Below are 25,617 nucleotides of genomic sequence, written 5' to 3'. Positions count from 1 at the left end.
CCGTACTCGACTTCGTCTCGCAAGGGAACGACCACACTCGTCCGGTAAACACTTATTATTTTCAGGACTAGTAACGTAAATATACTATTACCTGTAGATGTGCAGAATCCATTTATAAAAATAGGCTCAAAATAAGCAAATAATAATTAATTTAATTTTTTTAACAAACATGGGCCTTATGGGTTTCAATACTGGTGGCGAAATAACAACTAAATATAAACCGAAAATCAAAACAAATTTGAGAAATTCCAATCACGTGTCCTTATCTATCTGTATATCTATAATATTATAGGGAAGAAGAGATAGTGTCTGTCTGTCTGTGTGTTTGTATGAGCTAAACTAAAAAAACTACTAAACCGACTGGCTCAAATTGGACAAAAATTAATCTACCGCTCTGAGGATACATATAGAACTAATCCCCCTTCGATATTGACCTTGGACTCATCTGCCCCGGGTTTCAAAGTTCTGAGGTGAGGGTTTTGGGGTTTTAAAAGTAAATAATGATTGGTCTCCATGGTAACAAAGTACAAACCCACAAAGTCTAAATGTAAACAGGCAGAACAGACAAATTCATTTTGGTTTCACATTTTCACAAAGTTGGTTCAATGGTTTAAACATATTAAATACTGCACGGACATAAGAACAGAAAGGGTATGGAATGGATCATAAACATAAAAAATGATGTCACTCGCCTGAATGTAAACATTACTTAGTTTCTAAACTAGATGGTAGGTGTGAAACCATTTTTAAAGTCTCTTTTGCATACTGATCCCGTTGCAAGGCACGGGTAGCTGATAGTATCCTTATAAATATGAACATGATATAACGTTGAAGATTTAGGTTGTGGTTTTCAGGAACTTACTGCTGACTCTAGGTATGCAGAAAATCCCGAAATAGGATTAACAAAATGGCGTTACCGTTGATCTCGTTACTAGCTTGGATGGCCTTGACGTCGAGACGCCACATCTGGGTTACTTACTACGTGCAGCTGAGGACTGTCAGTCAATGTGTGATCAATAATATCAATATTGTCTAAGGCTGCTGCTGTAGCGTTGATTGATTATGACTGTACAGAGTGTTTTACATTCTCCGTCACCGGCCACCGTACAGTAGGGACAGTAGTGAGGAAAGCGTGAGATACTACGGTAGAAAGTGACGTTTCACGCTGCTGTAGTAACCCTTGTCTTACACACTTATTGTCACGTTCACGTTGGCCTGAGTGAGACAGTGAGAAATCATCATTCCTTCACGTAGTTGCAATCTCTGGGGTATTCCATCTGTTGTGTTGGAATTGCTTTTGAAATTACTAATTACCATACGTTTCTTTGCGGCAGAGCCTCGGGGACCTCGGAAATGAATTTTGTAATATTCTAGATGAGTTTTAGGGCACATTACCGTTGTCGACGGATTTTGAAAGAAAAGTCATATATTCCTTAGATACCTGTTTTATCGTATGGTTTCAATAAATGTCGTGACACATAAATACTTGTGTAGTATCACGAGCGTATACCGGCACCAATTAGAGGCTACATACAAAATATGTACAGCCATTGAGTACTATTTTTTGTTTTTTTATTTTTTTACTATTTTTTATTTTTATAGGATAAAATGAAGATAAAATTATACGTATAACACCATTATTATTATTTAGTGCCACCCAAGCGTCATTAGTAATTTTAACCATTAGAATGAAAACGAGACTTTGGAAGCCTGGATAATCTCACTTTTTCGTAAAACGTTCACATAAACACTGAATATATATATGTAAATTTATCTTCTAATCTGTAGAATATAACATAGTTAAGGTGATATTGCGGTATTATTGTTTAACAATATTGATATACAACAAACATTTTAATACCTACGATTTGTTATATACAGTAGTTTAATGGATGTCGTATGTAATCATGTTTCCCCATTTATTTTACTAGTGGGATAAGCTACTTGGCATTGGATGGAAACTCCAAACATTGGAATATACTTTAAAGTTGACTTGACGATAGAAAGCAATATTACCGTACTTTATACTAGTACTGTACTTAGAAGAAACGTTTAGAGATTTTGTAATCAATATTGCATAAATAAGCTATACAAAAAATGTAGCTAGAAACTTCGTGATTCAGTCATCATGCTGCGACGGTGTAATTCAATAACAATCCACGAGTTAATGCGCCGTTGTACCGAAGCGCAAGATTAAACGAATATTATACTGGGTATTTGATAAGTCATTAGGCCGGGTGGAAATTTTTTACCGTTGACCAATCGAGGGTAAAAACAATTTGACCAACAATTTGTGCTACTTGGGGAACTATTAATTTCGTTATAATACATCAATTAGGTTTTATATAATTCTTCAATCCTTAATAACTATTTGTGAAGGGTTTAACCATATAGCATAACATCTTTAACGATGACAATGTCTAACTTTGTAGGTAATGGAACTTGAAAACAGTGCGTTATCAAACGATTCTGTAATGTACACATGTTACTGATTATAAATGGCGGTCAACACAGGTAAAGTTGACCTCGGTTAAGTAACATATTACTACATTGAAATATTATACATCTTACTTTGAAAATACCAAAGGGAAATCGTTAACATAAATAATAACATTGTGTTACGCGATATGAATTAATGATTTACATATCAAACACCGTGTACGGTATTTTATATTTTATTTCTGGGAATATATCACCATACACATGAGCTATTACTGTGTGTAGTACAGATTATCAAAGTAACGTTGTGATTGGACTTACTGTAAGGTCTCGGCCCGAAGAGGAAGACAGGGAGGCTGGCGGACCGCGGCGGCACCAACACTGGCCTTTCTGTCATGTCCCGCGACTGCGCGAACCCACAACCCACACTTTCTAACACAACACAACACAACACTCACTACTCATATCCACATGGCCCACTTGCACTCACTGTTAAAACCGATAAGTAAAGAGAAATATCTATACGGGCCACTTTCCCCGATAGTAGTTTAGTAAACTGAATTTAAACTCACTTCCCCAAATGTCGAATAGTTCGTAGTGTCTAACAGCCGTTAAAATGGTATCTACAAAGAAAATAGGTTGATTGGATTTTCAACCAAAATTGAGAACTACTTTATTTAATGCATTTATTTTTGATTGAAAATAAAGAGTAAAAGGTAACCTATTCACTCTAGGCTAAATACTTGTTATGGTACTTGTTGTTGTGGTAATAATAACGATGTCTAGAGATGGTTAGACCGCTGGACAAACCTTTCTACAAACCAATATTTATCATTTTGCAAACCATGGTCCAAACCTGACACAGAGAGAAGACTTTCGACTGTGGATTGATGTTATCTCTGTGGGATAAAAAATTAACAGGCACGATAAAAAGACATTAGTAGAAAAATCCTGGACCTACAACGACTTTGAAACGACACGGATGTAAGGGCGCGAGCATTTGATTGGTGTTATCTCTCTTAGGTGAGGTGGTAAACCGCGCAATAGCTAGAAACTAGCAGACGACTACTGCACCAACAACCTTGGCTTGGTACAGATAAGGCCTTGATCTGAGCTATTGATTGGTGTTATCTCTCTTAGGTGAGGCGGTAAACCGCGCAATAGCTAGAAACTAGCAGACGACTACTGCACCAACAACCTTGGCTTGGTACAGATAAGGCCTCGAGCTATTGATTGGTGTTATCTCTCTTAGGTGAGGTGGTAAACCGCGCAATAGCTAGAAAGTAGCAGACGACTACTGCACCAACAACCTTGGCTTGGTACAGATAAGGCCTCGAGCTATTGATTGGTGTTATCTCTCTGAGGTGACATAATAAACCGCGCAATTGCTATAAACTAGCAGACGACTACTGCACCAACAACCTTGGCTTGGTACAGATAAGGCCTTGAGCTATTGATTGGTGTTATCTCTCTGAGGTGACATGATAAACAGCGCAATAGCTATAAACTAGCAGACGACTACTGCACCAACAACCTTGGCTTGGTACAGATAAGGCCTCGAGCTATTAAATGGTGTTATCCTATCTCTATGAGGTGACATGATAAACCGCGCAATAGCTATAAACTAGCAGACGACTACTGCACCAACAACCTTGGCTTGGTACAGATAAGGCCTTGAGCTATTGCTTGTTGTTATCTCTCTGAGGTGACATGATAAACCACGCAATAGCTAGAAATTAGCAGACGACTACTGCACCAACAACCTTGGCTTGGTACAGATAAGGCCTTGAGCTATTGATTGGTGTTATCTCTCTGAGGTGACATGATAAACCGCGCAATAGCTAGAAACTAGCAGATGACTACTGCACCAACAACCTTGGCTTGGTACAGATAAGGCCTCAAGCTATTGATTGGTGTTATCTCTCTGAGGTGACATGATAAACCGCGTAATAGCTAGAAACTAGCAGACGACTACTGCACCAACAACCTTGGCTGTGGCACGCTATTGATTGGTGTTATCTCTCTGAGGTGACATGATAAACCGCGCAATTGCTATAAACTAGCAGACGACTACTGCACCAACAACCTTGGCTGTGGCACGCTATTGATTGGTGTTATCTCTCTGAGGTGACATGATAAACAGCGCAATAGCTAGAAACTAGCAGACGACTACTGCACCAACAACCTTGGCTGTGGCACGCTATTGATTGGTGTTATCTCTCTGAGGTGACATGATAAACAGCGCAATAGCTAGAAACTAGCAGACGACTACTGCACCAACAACCTTGGCTGTGGCACGCTATTGATTGGTGTTATCTCTCTGAGGTGACATGACAAACAGCGCAATAGCTAGAAACTAGCAGACGACTACTGCACCAACAACCTTGGCTGTGGCACGCTATTGATTGGTGTTATCTCTCTGAGGTGACATGATAAACAGCGCAATAGCTAGAAACTAGCAGACGACTACTGCACCAACAACCTTGGCTGTGGCACGCTATTGATTGGTGTTATCTCTCTGAGGTGACATGATAAACAGCGCAATAGCTAGAAACTAGCAGACGACTACTGCACCAACAACCTTGGCTGTGGCACGCTATTGATTGGTGTTATCTCTCTGAGGTGACATGATAAACAGCGCAATAGCTAGAAACTAGAAGACGACTACTGCACCAACAACCTTGGCTGTGGCACGCTATTGATTGGTGTTATCTCTCTGAGGTGACATGATAAACAGCGCAATAGCTAGAAACTAGCAGACGACTACTGCACCAACAACCTTGGCTGTGGCACGCTATTGATTGGTGTTATCTCCCTGAGGTGACATGATAAACAGCGCAATAGCTAGAAACTAGCAGACGACTACTGCACCAACAACCTTGGCTGTGGCACGCTATTGATTGGTGTTATCTCTCTGAGGTGACATGATAAACAGCGCAATAGCTAGAAACTAGCAGACGACTACTGCACCAACAACCTTGGCTGTGGCACGCTATTGATTGGTGTTATCTCTCTGAGGTGACATGATAAACCGCGCAATTGCTATAAACTAGCAGACGACTACTGCACCAACAACCTTGGCTGTGGCACGCTATTGATTGGTGTTATCTCTCTGAGGTGACATGATAAACAGCGCAATAGCTAGAAACTAGCAGACGACTACTGCACCAACAACCTTGACTGTGGCACGCTATTGATTGGTATTATCTCTCTGTGGTGACATGATAAACCGCACAATAGCTAGAAACTAGCAGACGACTACTGCACCAACAACCTTGGCTGTGGCACGCTATTGATTGGTATTATCTCTCTGTGGTGACATGATAAACCGCACAATAGCTAGAAACTAGCAGACGACTACTGCACCAACAACCTTGACTGTGGCACGCTCTTGATTGGTGTCATATCTGTGAGGTTAAAGCAACACGCGCGATTACTAGATGAAATTATAGCAGAAGACACCCTACAACGACACCTTTGACCTTAAATAGAGTCTGCAGTTGCAGTTGTAGAATGACATTCATACAATCTCTACTAAGGAGCGATAACACGCGTGATTGCAAAGAACTAGCAGAAAATCCATAAACTTTTACTATTCATATCTGACATAGATAAGACTTTCAGTGTTATCTCAGTAAGGTGCTATGTTACACGCGCGTTAGCGAAAAAGTTGGTCAAAGGAAAACTAATTAGCGACTTTACAATTTGGCTTGGTTATATAGAGTGATTAAAAAGTGTAATGACATACTGATATTAAATCGTTTTTATTTCCGATATTAAGACATTGAACGAAATTTCTGTAAATATTTTACACTTGAGTGTGAATTATATTGGCATTATGAGAGTTGGTATGACATCCTATTAAAAGATATATTTTTTAATACGGAAGAGACATTTGTTCACACAAAGTAATCTACCCGACAACAGTGGCATTTTATTTCGACTGACTATGCTATGATAAAAAACACGATAGAAATAAGCACTCATTTACCGTATTACCGATTTCTTTACTAAATAAAAAAAAACTAATCTCTAAAATAAAATAAAAAAAACCCGGTAAACACTGAACATCACAAAAGCACCATCAAAGAAAAACCTACTCAATGCAAAACTTACTAATTGATTTTAAAAATTAAAAATAAATGCACGGAGACTATAAGTGTAGACGCACAGCACTATCAGTAGCGTAGTAGCGTTTACTAGACGACGCGGCGCGGCGAGTCAGTAGACTGACCGAGTCTGTAGAGTGTAGAGCTGTAGATCTTATCGTAGACAAAGCAGAGGACTGGTCACGACTGAGGGTGGGGTGGGGGTGTGACATTTCAACATCTGCAGCCATTTAAGTTCGCGACTACGCAATCCACTAATGATTTTAACACACGAAACTAACTACCACCCACTCACTAGGTTGAATACGGTACACCAGTTACTTTGACAAGAAAAAAAAAAACGTAATAATTTAAGATCGTCAATTTTATTTGCTATTCCTCGTTGTAAACACAGTTCAATTTTTAGTTAATCACTTTTTACAAGCTCACGCTTTTAAATGTCCACAATAATGAATTATATGTTTTTTCTGACACTAGCAGTTAAAATTAAAGATAAATGCTTTGCTAAACTAATGTAATTTTCCCTTTAGATTTGCAGCCAAAATAAGTAAAATTTTTAAAACTTCGTCCAATTAATCACTCAATTGTACAATAATTGATCCAATTAATCAATTAGTAAAATTTTTAACTATTATACGGAACTGTTTGTATGCTATATTGTTCTTTATATGTGTTGTATTTTTTCGTTCTTTACTTTTATCATTTATGTATTAATATAATACTAGGTGAACCCTTGCGAATTCACACGAATAATTAATTAGGATATTATAGCAACGTCGTTAGAAGTTGCGTCATTGTATCGACGTTGGTCTTGAGCTCGATCGTTGGCTATATTCATTCTAAGTTCAGCTGGAATTTATTTTTTTGAGTCGCCGGAATTTTATCCCCCTGGAATTTTACCCCCTGGGCAAAGCTGACGTCACTATGACCACAGACAAGGGAAACAAACTTTTATTTCCTTAGTCAATGCTATGACGTAGTAACCTGAGTGACCAAAAGTTTGTTCGCGGCCGGAATTTTACCCCCGCGGATTTAGAAGTCTAATGAAAATAGCTAGAGCGTGATTAATTAGATTAACGATAAAAACCGCAATTTTACCCCCTGTCCATATAACTAGCGTTTAGACAACTGAAGATGTATGGGCCGGATTTTTACCCCCGGAATTTTACCCCCAGACTTTTGGGGGTAGGTTAGTTCCGCATTTGCTACCTACTACACTAATCCGGGTCCCGTAGGGTGGGTTATAATCCGGAAGGTTAGTTCCGCATTTGATGGCTTAAACAATAGATCTCTTGAAATTCTAAAAAGCAGTGAAGCATACAAAAAAGCCAGTCAACCGAAATAATCCATAAAAATAAGCAAGATCTGAATGAGTTAAAGTAGAAGTAGCATGTTTCAGTTGTAGCGATGTCTCTAGTTTTGTACCAAAGCTGATGCAGATATTTCTTTCACCGATCCCAGCCAGTCAAATCAGTATCAACTCGGTATGTACCATTAAACTGTGTATTGCCAGCAACCTGTCCTGTGAAGCCGCAATCTTAAAACTAAAAATCACACTACACCAGCTGTTGCCTAAATACGTATATGTTACAAAATGCTAATAACTCATAAAATGCCTGTTTCATAAAATGATATAAGCTTGTAATATAAGTATTTACCTGATAATATTAAAATATAATACTGGTATTGTGTTTCATATAAATATAAGCTTGTAAAACAAGTAATAAGTTTACCACCCCAAAATACCAGTTATAATAGTGTTTACACAAATCTTGTTTCAAAAACAATAAAAACTTATATTATAACCCAAAAATTTTGAGTAATATATTATAAGCCTTTTTTGACCCATAGAATTTTTACTTGTGACGTGTATCTTCTAGTAAGATGTAGTAAAGTAAAAATATATTAATAATTTTATCAAAATAGAGATGCAATCAAGCGGATCAAGTGATGAAATAGACATCAAGTGATGGTTAGAAGACCAAGAACATTTATACAAAGGATTTCTTACTTTCAAATTCAATAAACTTACGAGTTTCATGAAAGGTATAGGCTCAGAGTAATAAAACAAAAGTATAGGATAAGTAAATAATTATATTCATTAAAGTTATGAAAATTTCAAATTTTTTTAAAATACAATCAAGCCTGCGTTACAGCACCCAACAAATAGGAACCATTCATTAACACCCAAAGAACAAAAACAAATTGCACTCATTGGTTTGGTAGTGGTGTACAATACCATTACATAGCAAATAGGCACGCCGTGTCAAAAGTGACAGTTTACCGCGTCATAAAAAATAAAATAAAACTAAATTAAATGCAATTATTAATGAAAACTTATTGAATGACACTTTTTGCTGGGCAGAAGATGTAGGAGAAACAATCAATGCATTCAGTCAGTAATATCGCTGGCATGCCTCTTACTTGTTCAAAAAGTTTACGTTTTTTTAAATTCTTCATTTCAGGTTTGCTTGATATTTTGATCAAGTTAAAGTTAAAATATTGCAGTAAAAATAAAAATTAACCTTAAAAATCAAACAATTTATAAAATAAGCAAGTAAAATAATGCAACAGCTGTCTTATAACTTATATTAATATCAGTGTCATAATTTATTAGTTAGTAGATTTTTTTATGAAACAGAAAATTACCAACTTATAAAATAAAAATGTATAAGCTTATATATTAGCTTATAATATTAGTACTTTTATGAAACAGGCCCCCTGAGATTTTGTCATTGATTATAGGAAATCAGTAAGATTCTATAAACCATTGCTGTATACGAATCGAAGCTCAGGAATCTTAAAAAAAACTTATGAGAATTATTTTACTATTCGACTTTTTGAGGAAAGGTTGGGGAAATAACAATGATCACATGTTTTAACTCATCTTGGAAGCTTTTTCTTTACTATCAATTTTGAACTGCTTAAACTATGCCTGAATTAGTAATAGATACACTATATACAGTTTTAATGGACTGCTCGATTCCCGTACGTAGGACGGGCCAACAACTCGTTATTACTAAAAAGTCAAATCAGTATTATTACTATTGTCGGGACCACATAAGTTTGCAGTTGAGGGAGGAGCCTATTTACCATATGGTTTTCAATGAACCAATGAGAACGGTGTGGTGTTGCCAAATCTAACAATACCAGCTGATTTGAAAACATAATTTTGTATATTTTAATTAGTGTTGTCAATAGGTGATGTGGCAACGTCGCACTAGCCTCGTTTTGTGATTGGCTGCCACCAACTGCAAACTAACGTGGTCCCGACAATAAGGTAATTTTTGTTAACAGCTATGAAACAGGTGAATTTCCTTACATCCCAAACCTAAAATTTGTAGAGTTTGTATCATTAATATTCCGAATTACTTATCGGATACAAGCCCAATCTTTGGATATTTAACTTCAATATGTTCAATATTCATTCTACGTCGGCTTTTAGTGAGGCTAATTACGTTTGTTTAATGAAGTGTAACCCACCTTTGTCAATATAAATGCGGAACTAACCTACCTACTTAAGGGGCCCACCAGATTCAAATGCGGAACTAAAATACCCATTTATGGCCCTAGGGTCATTATCTGCGGAACTAACCTACCACCAGACTTTTACCCCCCGGAATTTTACCCCCGGATTTTTACCCCTGGATATTTACTCCCCGGAATTTTACCCCCTGGCCGATTTTAGAAACTGAATGGTTGATTTTCTTATTTTTGATTTTAATTATTTGTAAACATTTCATTATTTAGTAGCCTATCTTTATTAATTTATTTTGTAAAGAAATGTTAAAAACAATAATTATCATTCATAGTTGATTGTTTATACGTCATATTAACCAACTGTTGGCTTCAAAGATCGAATCCTAATACTAGAATCTCAAAACTAAAATTAAAAACCTGTTCGATTGGTTAATTTTACAAATAAATTAATATAGGCTACTTAATAATAAAATGTTTACTATTAAATTAAAACAGAATGAAGATAATTAATCATTCTCACTAATTTATATATCTGGCCAGGGGGTAAAAATCCACACTCTAGGGGGGTACACTCTAGGTTTTTATAATTTGATGTGTTCTGATTAAATTCACAACCGTGAAAATATATGTTTAGTTCCGTGTTTAATCCATCGAGCTGATGTCACGAAACTCAAAAGTTCACGGCCGGAATTTTACCCCCTGGTTTGTGACGTCATGTTTGCCCAGGGCGATAAAAATCCGCTATCCCATTTTTTTAACTAATGTATTGGCATCTGTTTGAGAATATAATAACATTCAAATCAATCACAATGTTATCCTTATGGAAGGAACTTTGACGGCAGCCCACACCCTTAAAAAGATATATTTTGAAAATCTAAAGCCAGTTTGCACATCTACACACATAGACGAACATTTTGGTATATGTATAATATGTGGGGTTAAATCTTAAAACAAAAAAGGATTATTGTTCACAAAGTTTCATGTCGCGTATTAAATTTAAAGGTTATTTTGTTATTATAGCTGTTTTGGGTTAAATATACATGTAGCTATTAAATTACATGTAAATGGTTTAAATTTAAATAAATAAATCCATACTATTATAAAATTGAGGTGGTATCTGTCTTTTTTGCTATCACAACTTAAATACTAAGCCGAAATGATAGCCAATATTAATCACATATATGGTCCACATATCTAGGAATGTCTTCCTATTCACTTCAGTTCATCTCGGGCATCAGATATAAAAACCGCCATTATGAAACGGTTTATATAACCTTTTATTCATATTTTGCACAAATATGGTGGCTAAAATATAAAACATTTTTGTGAATTTCAATGCTGTAGCTCAAACCATTGAGGAGTTAAGATTATTTTTGTAAAAAAACCTATAGACAGACTAAATAAGGTTGTACTTAAATGACAAATTTTGTCGTTGACTTAAATGTTTTTATTGAAGTTTTTGCTTTAAAAGGCTATCATCCCGTATAAAAAAACCTTAAATTATATCTATCTATATCTACATGCTATTAAAAAATTTAGGTGGTGTCTGTCTGGGTGGCTGTCACGACTAAAATACTAAACCGATACAGCAAAAATTGTGGCCAAAGATGGGGCACACATCTAGGAATGTCATAGGCCTATTCACTTCGCTGAGTTCCTCTCGGGTTATGCCCCTTGGACGTTCAAAGTTTTTATGTGAGGTTTTCAAAAGTAAATATTAATAATTGGTCTCCATGGAAGCATGAGAAAAATCACAATGTTTACCCACACAACTTCAATGTAAACAAGCAGAAAACTGCCATAAATGCGTATTTCACAATTTCAGACAGCTGATCCAAACAATAGTTATTTGTGCAACAAGTGAGCAAAGTGAGCAATTGCCTCACTCGAGAGAAATCCTTATGGTTTCTCGAGTGAGGCGATTGCACTTTGCACTCGAGTTGCACATTATATTTTTCCTAAAGTTACCATAAAACAAATAAATTGGAAAGAAACGTAAGAATGTCGGCATTAGTCACTAACAAGACTACAAGATCGGCCACTCATCTCCATTCATACTTGGCTTAAAATACCTACTATGTATGGTCGCCATTTCATAAAAAAGTATTAAAGTATGATATAGTATATCTTCCTGCGGGTACAGCAGCTAGTTGTAATTAAACTTTAATGGTCCCATTTAAACAATTATAAGAAACATGATTTTCTCTCAATATCATGATGGTGATGGATGATTGGGAGAGGGAGAGAGTTTGACCTTGACCTCAGGGTGTGTCTACAATCAGCTGGTGGCTGCCTTTGCTTGGTTAAAGCAGTGGCTACACTTGCCCGATTCGGTCCGGTTCGGTCCGGTCCTCAAAAATGCGGAACAATGCTTCCCATGTTTTTAAATGGAGGTGGCTACACTTACCCGATTCGGTTCGGTACGGTCCGGTTCGGCGCGGAACAATCGTCCAGGGAGCATTCATCCGCATTTTGGCGGAAGCATTCGGGGCGGACCGGACCGAATCGGACAAGTGTAGCCACCTACTCCCGAAATTCGGATGAGGATCGGGGGGTTCCGTGAGCGCTCGGCTATGAAAGTGATGAATTAAATTAGGAAAAATAGTTATTTCTAGGACATAGGCCTAAGAATTTAGGCAATAATGTTCATATATTGCCTCGATCATGGAAGACGATAATTATGTCTACACGACCGCGGAAAATAGTCTGAATTTTGCCGCAATATCGGGAGACGATTACAATGTCTACACGGCCGCGACGGATTATAGGAAGTTTACCGCGATTGCATGCAAATACAACCACCATTTCTTTTATTTTTCAATTTTTTGGCACCCCCCAAAAAAGCCAATTGCCTCGCGCCCTAGGCACGTGCCTATTCGGTAAATCGGCCCTAGCTAAACACCTTCTGTATTGCTGCACTTGTGCCTAGTGCTCCTGTGTGTCCTCCAAAATATTGTACAAGTTTAGCTACCTCTTCCGGCCGGACCGAAACGATTCGTACAAGTGTAGCCACCCCTCACAAATTTGTGCCGGACCGAACCGAACCGGACCGGACCGAATCGGGCAAGTGTAGCCGCTGCTTAACTGTGATCAATAATAGTCTGATAAAATATAGACTGGCCAGTGCCAGCTTACCATCAGTAACAATATTAATTTCTTCAAGCTCAAAATATTCCAGCAGCAGCAAACCTGCAGAAGAAGCGAATCTCAATAATTTGTCTGATTGGATGTTTACTCAAATATTTCCATTATAAAAACAAAGCATTTTCCATTTCTCATTTAAATAAAATTAGATCATTACACTTTTTTTACATTAGTTTATTTTATGCTAAATAGGCAAGTTTTTAATGCTCCTTTCTCAATATTTCCCCCGCCTTTTAGTTTAAAACATAGGTAGTAAAATTGTATGGTCCCATTAAAATACAATGTTTATATTCTAAAACTTAATCTCAACACTTTAATGTCAAGAATCATGGGTCATTCAGCTGCTATATTTAGAGATAAATTAGAGAGAACAAATTAAGAATGTGGTTCATAATTTAAAACACTTTATAAAGATTTCAGTAGATTAACAACTAACAGTATAACATAATTGATTTGATGTTAACCAGCACCATACACTGTTTCTATTTCTTCTACGGTTCCAGCACAATTTATTCTATACTTGGATAGAAATCTATATTTTCAATTCGCTACCTACATACGTTTTAGCGAATTTCCCATACAGGGAATAAGCTATTACCTTAGGTCTCATGGTAAGACCTGGACCCGGGACTGATTAATTTTTTCGTTTTAATGTCCCCAAAGGTCAAAAGCACTATCTGTTCCAAAATTCATTCATACAGGGTGTCCAAAAAGTCCTGGGTAGGTTAAATATTTTTAAAGTAAAGCTACAAAACTTTGCAAAAAGTTATTGGACATAAAAATATATTTTATCACATACTCAGTAATTCGCTACTTCTTCAGGGTCAGTAGAATCCTGCTAAAAGTAACTCAAATGTTCTTTTGAGCTCAAATTTGCAGCATTGTATTCTACTAATAAAGCCCTTTAATTTGATGTCATATCGACCTATGCATACGTTTATGATTTTCTTACAACTTCTAACGGTTGCCATAAGGGTAGCGTTTGATAACATTGCAAATTCAATGATGCATCTTTAAATAACTGTCATTTTGGACTCTAAGACCATTTGAGTTCTGGTTTGCGCCATTGTATTTTACTAACAGAGACCATTTATAACATTTAAGATTTTCTTCTGACTCCTAGCGGACCGTCCCCCTGAGGAAGTAGCGGATCACTGAATATGTGATACAATAAATTTTTATGTCCAGTAACTTTGTGCAAAGTTTTTTAGCTCTATTTGAAATATTTCAAAAATATTTAACCCCACGATCCATGAATTTTTGTACACCCTTTATATTCATTGAAAATAACAACCTAAGAAACAACACTGCCTAAGTGACAAGAAGCAAAATTTTCAGAAGAGCGAAAAAACCTTGCCAATTGCACCTACAATAATTTAAAAGGATGGCATTACTTCAGATTTACATTATATTGTATTAAAAAGAGTTTTACTCTAGACGAGACCGAGTATTTAGTTTCACTCAAGAGTTTTACTGATCGTGTATGGGCTCAATATTAGGCCTATATTTGTTTAGTCAAAAGCAGGAAAATTTCTATGCCTACGCCTGTGTGACTCGGAGTTCAGACAATTGTAGAAACAAACATAATACATAAGGATTTAAAAAGTTTCACAACAATTACACTGTAGGGGGTTTATCAGCAACAATAGCCTTCAAGAGGTATAACAACCAGGTTGAACTTACCAGGTCTTTGCTGAGCAGAGTAGCTGCGGAGGGGGGTGGGGGCAGCAGGGACACGACCTCTCACAGGCTCTAGACAAGCATGCAACAATGCAACATTCATTGGCTACAACACAGAGCGAGACACACTACTGGGTGGACATCAACAACATCAAAACAAACTTTGGATAGTTATTCTGTTTTCTTAAGCTGGGTTTTCCAATTTTTGTTACTTATTTGTGTAGTACCTCAGAGTAATAAAACAGAATTTTGTTTTATTACTCTGGGGTAGTAAGTAAATTTGTGAAACCTACACACACAATACAAGAAACAAAAATAACATAGTTTTACCAAAAAAAAATCTGGAAATATTCAAAACTAAGCTCTCATAGTCAGGCGTAAGGGTTTTAAAGCTGATTCCCAAATAAATAAAAGATATGAATAACACTACAAATTTTTGTCCAACACTATTTTGACAGAAAAGCCCATTTCTATAGATGATTTTTTTCTGAACATACAGCTAGCTACGGATGGTTTTATTTTTTTAGGTTTAGTATATGAATAACCACGATGTGATAGTGTGGTGGGGGGGGGGACCTCCCACTACTCAGTGAAGGGGGGTGCTTTTAGTGGGTATGCCAGAGATTGGATGGTTGGTGTGAGTCCGACGCTACCCTCAAGGACCGAGGGTGTGCGTAACTGCATTTTACACCTCACTATAAAAAAAATAAGCTGGCACTTAATTATACATTATGTACATATAAGAAGAAATAAAGATGATTTGAATTAGTATTATTAACCTATTAAAGAAGTGAGCTGCAAGGTTACCGCAAAGAAAAACATATTTGAAACTGTCCACCCAGAATTGTGCATAATCATGCTGCATGAAAATATTTAACATTTAAGCTATAATCACAGTCAGTAACAGCAGTTATCAAGTACAACTGATCCAAAGTACGTATGGCATATAAAATAATTCTTTACAGACAAATTTTTATTTGACAATCAAATTTATGAGGAAAATGTGCAAAAAGTTCTCTTAGATCATTTATGTAGGTAAGTTTTTTTTAGAAAATCAGGTTATTTTAATTCATTAAGTATGTAGGTGTATTTTGTAAATTATTCTAAATTTTAAAATAAGTAAAACATGTTCTAAAAGATATAGAATTTACTATATACTTGTATATAATATTTAGGAATTCAGCATCCTATTAACTGGTTAGCCAATAAGCTGGAAAAAACTGATAATTTAGGACAAGATTGGTTAAAGTAGCATAATCATGTTTCTATTCTATTTTCGTTAAAAACATAAATAGCTTTGTAAGTTCCTATTATGGAAAAAATTATATTGCTTCTCATAGTATCAATATTCTTATTGGTACATTTTTATTTGCCATACATTGTTCGTTATATATGAGATAAATTTCTTGATCAGTTATATACGTAAATAAGTGAAAATAATGAATAAGCACCTTTGAAGGTGACGGTAGGTTTAGTGGAAGGGTACCACCAATGTCTCCACCACCAGTAGGGGTCTCTAGTCCATGGTCGGTAGTGGTAGCTAGTGTCCACCGATGGTGAGGGAGGCTGGTATCTGTACAATGGTCGATGGATGCTCGGGTCAAAGTGCTGGTTACTAAAAACATTTTGCTTCTTCTGCTGATGTTTTAAAATTGAAGCAGTTTGTCTTCTTATAGGAGAAGAAGAAGCTGAACGAGTTTTTGGAGAGCAAATGGGGGATCGTTGTGTTTCTGGTGACGAAAGAGATCTAGGTTTTGGATACTGGTGTGCTACCCAGTTACATTCCAAGTAAGGTGCAATATCTCGTAGTTCCCTGACATCGGGTGTTGACGTATACATCTGTCCAAGCAAAGAAAGTTCTTGCTGAGCTTCAAACTGATGGCGCAATCTGTCCACCTCTCCAGTTCTAAAAACACAGGGATCAGGTCTAGCTGGCGGAGTAGGCTGTGATCTTTGCTGTTGAAGAGTTGCCAATTTACTAATTACGTTGATATGTGGCATAAAACGGTTATCTGATTTTAGTGGAACTGGTGAAACCACTCTTGGAATTTTAGATCGACCCCTATGAGGATTGTGCTCATATCTCTTCTTCAGCCATTTCACATCTCCCACTTCTTGACCCCTAACTATTGTTTTGCATATAATTGGTTCCTTACGAGCAAAAAACTCACGAGTTAAGTCAGGGTCACTTTGATATCTCTTAGGTGGAGGACAAGGCTCATTTAAGTTTTCTTCGTCAGTAATAGTATACAAATCATCGAGACTTTCAAATTTGTCTCGCAACTTTCTAACATCACCAGCTTTTACCATACTGAGGTACGCTCTATAATATTTCATCGGATCTGGTGAGATGCTTCTTGATCTGATTGGAAGGCTCTCTTCACTACTGTGCAATCCTGAGTCTACCCCTTGGCTATTTCTTTCAGACAATTTTACACGGCATATGTCAAAGGTTTTTGGGTGCTTTAATTTCCTCAGCTGAGTTGTAGCATATTCGGATGCTCTCTTCTCTCCAAAAAGTTCTTTTATATCAGAAAATGACTGTGAAAGGGCAAGATTAGATTTAGATTTGTCTGTTGTAAATGTGCTTGGAGCACTTTTTGCTCTATGTTTAATTTCTTGGTGAAAAGATCTCATGTCTCCCACACTTCTTGACACTCTACCATCAAAAAGATCATTGTCTTTCCCTGTTTTCTTTTCAAAATAATTTACTTTCTTTTGTACATCTTCTCGACTCCCTAAGTGAATAACTGTACTTGCATCAGAACTTCCACTGTCTGTTTCACTGTTGGATGTTGTTTGTACCAATCTGGCCACAACTTTGTCATCTTGTTTCTGTGGTTTACTTTCTGCCCAATTATCTACAACTTTCCTTACCTCATGCAAATTATCATCTTTAGGAGTGAGTACTAATAAAAAATCCCTTTTATCGTGATCAATAAGAGATGAAGTTTGTTTAGTGAAGGATCCTTCTTCTGACATTTCAATAGAATAGCAAGTCCTAGGAGAAATATCTGAAGCTGAAGGACTTTTTGTTCTCACAGTTTGCTTGGATCCTTTAATAGCAGCAACAGCACCCATTGTTTCTCTAGGAATCACGATAGAGGAAGAAACTCTGCGTTTTTTCTTTTTTTCATCTGTGCATCTCTTTGTAACCCTATTTTTTACTTCTTGACTTAGAGTCATTGATAATTTTTTCTTCTCACTCTCTGACAAAGGCTTACCAAGAGATGACTGAGAGTGTGAACTATCACCTGATAAAGAGGAAGAATCTCTACTATCCTTCCAATTGGGAATTGAACTGATGGAATCTGCTTTCTTGCATTCTTTTCTCTGGGCTTCTCTCCTTTGGTTTAAGGGGGAATAAAGTTGTTCCTTGGTCAGTAGGGAATTGCATCTCACTTGAAGCTTTTCAGGTAGTTCCGCTCTACAATTTTCTTTAGGATGTATAACTATCTCACAATTTCTGTCATGAGATTTTCCTTGTAACATTCTATTTATTCTATCTCTTTTCAAACTAGACACTGTGGAATATATTTCACTTAGTTGATTCTTTAATGCATTCACCTGTTCCATAGATAAACTACTCCACAATCTACTACCGATTGATCGACTGACTTGATTGCTTGTAGCTCGATGAGTACTTGATACGGTTTGGTCTACTTCAGAAGCACTTCTATTTCTTTTTGTTCTATGGACAAGAGTATTAGCAAGATTAACTACTGAAGATCCTCTCCAGAGTGGTTTATAAGTATCTTTTGTTGCATTAAGGGCTTTTCTTTTGCAAAGTTCAATGTCCGAATCCTCATATGCCATTTTTTGAAACCGATGCCTTAAATCTTCCACAGATTTTTCTTTACTTCTTAAACCTATATCTCCTTTCCATTTAATACTTTCACTATCTTTTGGCTGGAAGAGCAAATCTTTTTCTTTTTGATCTTCTTTTAGTTTTTCATATATGTTTCGCAACTCTTCTTCGGCTCTTTCTTTGGTTCTGAGCTGTTTCCATCTATCGTAATCAATTACTTCCTCCCCTTTTTTCCTTGGGCGAAGATCAGTGTTTGAGGTAGTCCTTTCTAGTTCACCCATTCTCTCCAAGCTTGCATAAAACTTATGTAGCTCTTTAAATCTATCAGACTTTTTTGTAGAGTGTAATAGTTCCATTACATAAGTTTGGTAATCGTGGTGATCTGTCAGATGAGCTAAATTTAAAGAGCTTGTACTCTGAGTCTGAACTTGTGGAAAAGATCGTTTGGAATCTGCCTCACTCAGACTCTTTGTTCTAACCCCTTTCCTTTTCAGACCACCAATACTCTCAATAGTCTTTATGGCACTTCTAGTGCTTCGGATTCGTCTACAAGAAGGAGATCTACTGTGTGTTGGGGACATGTTCTCATAATCCCAGTGTGCATTATTAATGCCTTCATAAATGTCTTCTTGTGGTTCATTTTGCTGGGTTGGTGATGTTCGCGGTGGTTCACTTGAACTACGTTCTTTATAAAGCTCTGGGCTCCTACTTCGATATTCTAAGGGGGAATAATATCCATTTGACCTATCCCATACATTATTTATACGATCAAATTTATCAATCTTCTCTAAAAACTCATATCTTCTGCTTCTATTAAATAACGGGCTTTGAGATCTTGATGATCTGTTACTTGTGATTTCTCTATCTAGGCTCCGGAATTTTGATTCACTTACTGGTTTCTTTTGACTCAAATAAACATTAATTAATCTTAATGATGGTTCTGATCTATATGGCAAACTAGAATGTTCGTTACTCCTGTAAAACTTCTTAGCACGTTCTAAAACTGAAGTGTTTCTTTGCAAAGTACTTACATTTGAAGGAGTTGGAGATGGAAGATTTCTGAGTAACAGATTTTGAAAGAAACCCTTGCCTGGCATTGATGTGATATTTACATCTGGAAACTCTGAAGAAGATATCTGTCCAACAGGAACTACTACAAGACGGTCTTTGCAGCCCGTTGAAGGATCACTCTCAGATGGATTTTCAGATATTCTTTTCACATTATTCTTCTCACGACTCTTCTTTGTACTACTTTTTTTTGTTAACTTCTTTGAACTAGGTGGACTATCTCCATCTTTAGATTTTTTTGACTTCTTCTTTCCGTTATTATCACTATCGTTGTCTTTGGTAGACTTTTTGTTTGACCCGTTTCTTAAAAGAGGAGATTTTGAAACCGAAGCGGATCCAATTTTATCCTTCTTTTTCTTTGGAACTTCTGGTGAACTATCAGCCTTTTTTATTTTCTTTATTGGATCACTAGATGGGACAGGTGATACCACAACTGTCGGTAAGGTGGTTATTTTCCCAACAGGTGACTTTATATCTCTAGCAACAGGAGAGTTTTGACCTGTGCTTCGAGAGCTCGGCCTTTTGTCACTATCTGATTGTGAGAGTGGTCTTGGGCTTTTTGAACCTGTTGGTGACAAAGAGGTGATTGGCTGAGAACCAACAGAAGTACTAGCCACAGTTGCTGCTGCTGATGACGGTGAAGTTATTGTTGAACTTGTATTGTCTGCTTCAGTCTTTTTATGCAGTTTTAGATCATCTTTTAAACCAGATGAGGAAGACACTGATGAAGATAAAAGTTCTCTCCCTTTTGCTGATATTGCTACTGTTACTTTTAGTTGCTTATCTTCCTTTGGTTTCCTTAAGCCTCGTGAGGATGAACTGTAAAGTGTTGTTGAGCTTTTAACTACTGTACCAGGAGGTAGACTTTTAGATGTAGAAGAGCGTTCTTTCACTTCTCGCTGTTTTAAAACTTTCTTGACTTCCCCAGGTGATCGGAGTTCAGTTGATTTAGCAAGGCGAGCTGTTACATCTTGATCTATTCTAGACCGTGGGGCAACTGATGATTTCCTTTCTATTGAGGTTTTTCGAGTTACTTTTGTCTCACTGGCAGGAGCAGCTATTACAGTTGTTTTTACTGTGGGACTGAGTGAACCTGTTCTTAGTATTACTCGGTTTCCTTTTTCAACTTTTGTATCAGATATAATTTGATCTTTTTTCTTTTGCTTATTAACTTTGCTGTCAATACCAACTCCTAATTTTGATGAGATTCGATCTTTCAAGTACTGTACATTCGAATCCACTTCTACTCCACTTGATGCTGATCGAGAGAGACGAGCTTTTTTGGGAGATGGTGATATAGACATTTTAGAATAAAGCCTGAGTGTCGAGCTATTGTGAGATGACCTTCGTTTTGGGGGCGAAGGAGGTCTTGCAGCAAAAGATTCTGAAGAAGAAAGTAAATTTGAGCTGGTCTTGGCAGATCTTTTATAAGTTGAAAACACTGGAGGTGGGTTATCAACTGTGATTGATGTTATTGGATAGCAAATTACTTCATTGACAGGCTTGATTACTTGTTTATTCTTGTGAATCCTTATCCTGGTAAGATGAGGAGAGATAGGGAAGTATTCAAGATCTGAGTCGTCAGGCCCTTGATAGAAACAGTAAAACAGACTTGATTAGAGAAATCTGTGATTCATAGTGCGCAAGTGTGGTTAAGGTGTCAGGTGAAAACATCCTTTTATTTTTTTCTTCTTGAATTATTAAATTATTCTTCTCTGTGCCCTCCAATCTTGTGCCTTCATTTTTGTGCTACTTCCCCAAAACCATCCCGTCACCTTCTTACATGCTTTAGTCTACTTGACGTGTAATTTAATGGGGCGGGACTTGTTAACCTGATCAATGTCAACTAATTTTATATCATCAATGTAATAAGATGTGTATTATTTATTACTCAACCTACACCATGCATGAAAATTACTGATAAACATCACTAGTTACTTATAAACAAATCATAGCAGCATAACTTAAGTAATAAGCTAAGAGCTGTCAGCAGTTCGTTACCATAAAGGCTCACATAATATTGCTAGTTAAAATAAGTTCTAATGAAACTACATATTCAGTGCAACACAATATAGGCATGTGAACACTGCTCCATGCTGTTTCAGTGGGGTCATGCTCAGCACACACTCATGCTGGTCAATTTGAACACAGTTCAAACAATGTAGAATAACGTGCTGCTTCACTAGTTGATTTTATCAGTAAAACCTCAAACTTACTTGAGTCGTTATGTTTGCAGGTACCAGTACTGGTAATATGACAACCTTGAAACTTACTTATAAAATATATATCAAGGGGCTCTAGAGAGTAAATAAAACCTTTTATTTGCAATCGGAGGTATTTCTATAATAAATATTGAAATTATTTATTTTACAACAATTACTGTCAATTTTTTATGTAAGCATTTGTAAATTAATAAAAACATTTGAACACTTAAAATTCTTTGACTCCAAAATATATATATTCTTGACATCAAAAATTATTCTAAAATATATTTATAATGTATATTGTATAATTTACCAAAATAAAGGTGATGTTCACAAATAAGGGAAATATGCAGATGCAAACTAACAATCCACATAAAAGATATCATGATTACATTGCTATTATACACTTAAAAATAAGTCTGTGTACGCAATAAATATTTTGACAACAAGTGTTGTCTGAAAAAAAGTATTGTGTAAAAATATTTTGACAAAACTATCGTTTTTTGTTGTTGTATTATGTGAACTTTATACCACATATAAACTCTGGAGTAAATTTTCCTTAAATGTCTGATTTTTATATCTCATTAACAAAAACATATTTTCTCTCTATAACCACTCTTGCTATCTATATAGGCCTAGTCTGTCTACAGCAAGTTTTTATACCTACAGTTTAAATAATTAACTGTACAACAAACATTACAAATTAGAAAATGCTTCTGGTACTTAAAAAGTTAAAGCTAACTTTTTTCTTGCTTCTACTTGCTTAGCTTGTGTGTACCAACCTGAAAACTATAAAAATAACCGTTTTCAATGAACTGTAGAAAACCCTGTATTCAACTGTTTCCAAGATGGTTAGATGACTTCCACTCTAATAAATCAGTCCAACATCTTTTGGAGATGCTCACTAACTGTAAATAATGTTTTTGCTGAAATGCGGGTATCAAATAAATATAATAAAATGTAACGTAATATAATGTAAAATATTGGAATACAACTATTTAATGAATCATTAGGCCACTTACCTTTGGGCTTTTCAGGCACAGGTTTGCGCAGCCCGTGCAGGGGAACGTCCCCGCCCTTTTGTATCACTTTGTACGCTTGTTTCTGTTCTGCGGGAGACAGCTGTTGCTGAGTCTCGTCTCTGCGTTTGAACACCAGAGTCGAGTCACTCTCGTAGCCTGATTCCTTCAAGGCACTGTCATACAACAACACTTGATTGACCTTTGATGCTTATGATTATTGCTCATACAAGGGTTGTTATTAAATTAAGGTCTCCTTCAAACTCTCCCAGCCAGAGCCAAGTGAGCTAATATAAATCTGCGACCAATGCCGTGTTCTTGACTTCATCCTCTACTATTCTAGTTGGTTCCAGCCTCACTGTGCAAATATTTACGGCTGTTTAAGATCTCCTTAAGGCAATAATACACATGTTCTGTGTCATAACACTTTCCTACATACTAATTTGTCCACTGGGCACTGGCAATGGATCTCAATAGTGGCTGACGCCCTAGTCTAGTCCCGGGTAATTCACACTACTTGATTGTTACTTGGCAGGAGTGCATAGATTTTCCTTCATGACGTTTATGACAACTATGGGAAAAATAATAGTTCTATAAAGGTGGGAAAGAGCAAGAGTATAATAGTGGATAAAGTAGAGAAGACAACACTTGCCTCATGAACTAGCTTGCTTGGCCATAACAGGAACTCTTTGAAGAGTTTAATATAAGGTCTAAGGTCAAGCCTCATATTTAAAGAAATAAAATGTTGTTAATTCTTTTTTTAAAGTAAATTTTTAAATGTTGTGGAATTTATGACTAAAGAGAGCAAGTAATGCAGTGTATGTCTGGTCATAAGTGTTGAATAAAATTACCCTTCAAAAACTACATCATAATGGTGATTGAATGATGCCTATTTGAGGTTCCCAACTCAAACGGTAAGGGAATAAGAGATAAATTAAGATTATTTAAGAATAGGTAATGGTAGTTTTTTTTATGAAAAAGCCTATACAACTATGGGAGAAATACATGTAATGTTAAAATAAATGTCATTTTTGAAATCCTCACAAAATTCACAATAAGAATAATACATAAACATTGCGGTGTTGAATGAGATTCCACTTAAGTGTCATCTTAAGGGGAGCATGCCGTGAGATGGGTAAAAAAAATTGATTTTTTGAAAATGCTTTAAACTTATTGCCCGTTTTATGCTGTTTAAGAAAATATATAACACTATATACATAACTTGTATATTTTCAGCTAAATAAAACAATTAAATAATGTTTACACATGTTTGGCGCTAGGCCTACTAGCGTGCTCTCCTGAGATGCTCATTGTTTTCACACAAATAGTAACCATCTATCTAAGTAAATTTAGTATATAGTATAACTAGTAAACACCAAGGAGTATTTCATTTGTGCTGTAGGTAGCACTGAATATTTACAGATTATCTGCTGGCCTTCTACTTTGTTTGTTTACCTAATGTTTACATCAAATTACATCTGTCGTCTATCCCAGTGATTGTTGATTGTTGTTGTTGTTAGGATTTTATTCATTTGGTGTTTAGTTTAGAGTTTTGTCGTTACTTTCAAGTAAATTAGGCCTAGTTTTTCATCAAAATGCCTATGATTAGAAAGTTTGGGAAACACAAGTTTAGAGGAAATAAATTGCTAAGGCAAATGTTTTGGAACGGGTAGGAATCAAACCAGGAAAGTTTACTATTATTATATAGTTTAGGCTTACAAAAATTTACCAAATCAGAATAAAAAAAGCTGACAGAGAAGTTTAGGAAGAAAATAAAAAGCAAAGAATAAGAAGAAGGTTAACAAAAAGGAAACTAGAAGACAGTCTCTGTGTTGAATTCTTGCCAGGAGGTTTTCTAGTGCACTAGTGACAGTAGGCCTATTCGTGTTCGTGTTTAAGTTCAATTTCCCGAAACTTCTGTTTTTTAGTGTTTAGGTACCGTTTCTATGGAAACCGTCATGAGTAGAGACTTGAAATTTTCACCAGTTGTTTCTGCTAGATTGTTGAGTAGAATGATGCAACTATGTAATATTATCTTCATTATAAATGGTATAAATATTTTTATTTTCATAAAAAAATAATAAAAAAATGTATATAAAATTTTTTAAATAATATATTTTTCTAACTATTTGCCATAAATTAATTATTTTGCATGGTTATACTGTTTCATATGTATAGGAGCATCAAAAAAAATTTCAGATCAATACCTCATATATTTTTTGAGATATTGGTACCGATATAGAAGCTTGTTACCCCATATAATTAGCATTGTGGCCTAACTCACAGCGTGCTCCCCTTAAAAGTTGAACGTTTTTAACGAGGAATAAAACTTGATAAATATTAAAAACCTTATTATTCTAGGTTGTAAAAGTTCCGCTGAAGACATAAAATAATAATCAAAAACTTCCTCATCAAATAAGCTGCAAAATGATGTATAATAACCTTTCTTTACTGTCACATTGCTGATGATTTTGTTAATATTGCTAAGCCTACAGTAGGCCTACCCAAACATCAGAAGAAACCCCAATTTTGAGTGATTAGCGCTTAAAATAGTATGTTAAAAGTAAAACCGTAATATTTCAAATTACCAGTCTTTAGCATGACTATGTTTTTTCACTACGATTTTTTAAATACCGGGTGTCCCAAAAAGAATGGATCAAAAGTAA

At 36.1% G+C, this 25,617-nt stretch overlaps 1 protein-coding gene across 8 annotated transcripts in view; it reads right to left on the bottom strand.

Annotated features, from left to right (window-relative positions):
* The window catches only part of LOC128986471 (uncharacterized), a 210,040-nt gene that overhangs the window by 17,618 nt on the left and 166,805 nt on the right, over positions 1–25,617 (bottom strand). For 6 of the 8 annotated variants that reach the window (XM_054406860.1, XM_054406861.1, XM_054406863.1 and 3 more), the window contains 2 exons: positions 22,955–23,127; positions 14,856–14,924 (listed from right to left, as the gene is read on the bottom strand). In XM_054406860.1, the coding sequence (XP_054262835.1) occupies positions 14,856–14,924; positions 22,955–23,127 (242 nt within the window). Of the gene's footprint in view, positions 1–14,855; positions 14,925–16,303; positions 21,329–22,954; positions 23,128–25,617 lie in introns of those variants that run through there. The other 2 variants (XM_054406865.1, XM_054406862.1) reach the window with 2 other exon arrangements.

Source organism: Macrosteles quadrilineatus, unplaced genomic scaffold, assembly GCF_028750875.1.
Source record: "Macrosteles quadrilineatus isolate MER2022 unplaced genomic scaffold, UCM_ALF_1.0 Scaffold_2__2_contigs__length_208266976, whole genome shotgun sequence".
Lineage (NCBI taxonomy): Eukaryota > Metazoa > Arthropoda > Insecta > Hemiptera > Cicadellidae > Macrosteles > Macrosteles quadrilineatus.
Note: the sequence above shows the minus strand (reverse complement) of the source record. Positions and strands in the feature narration are given on the sequence as shown.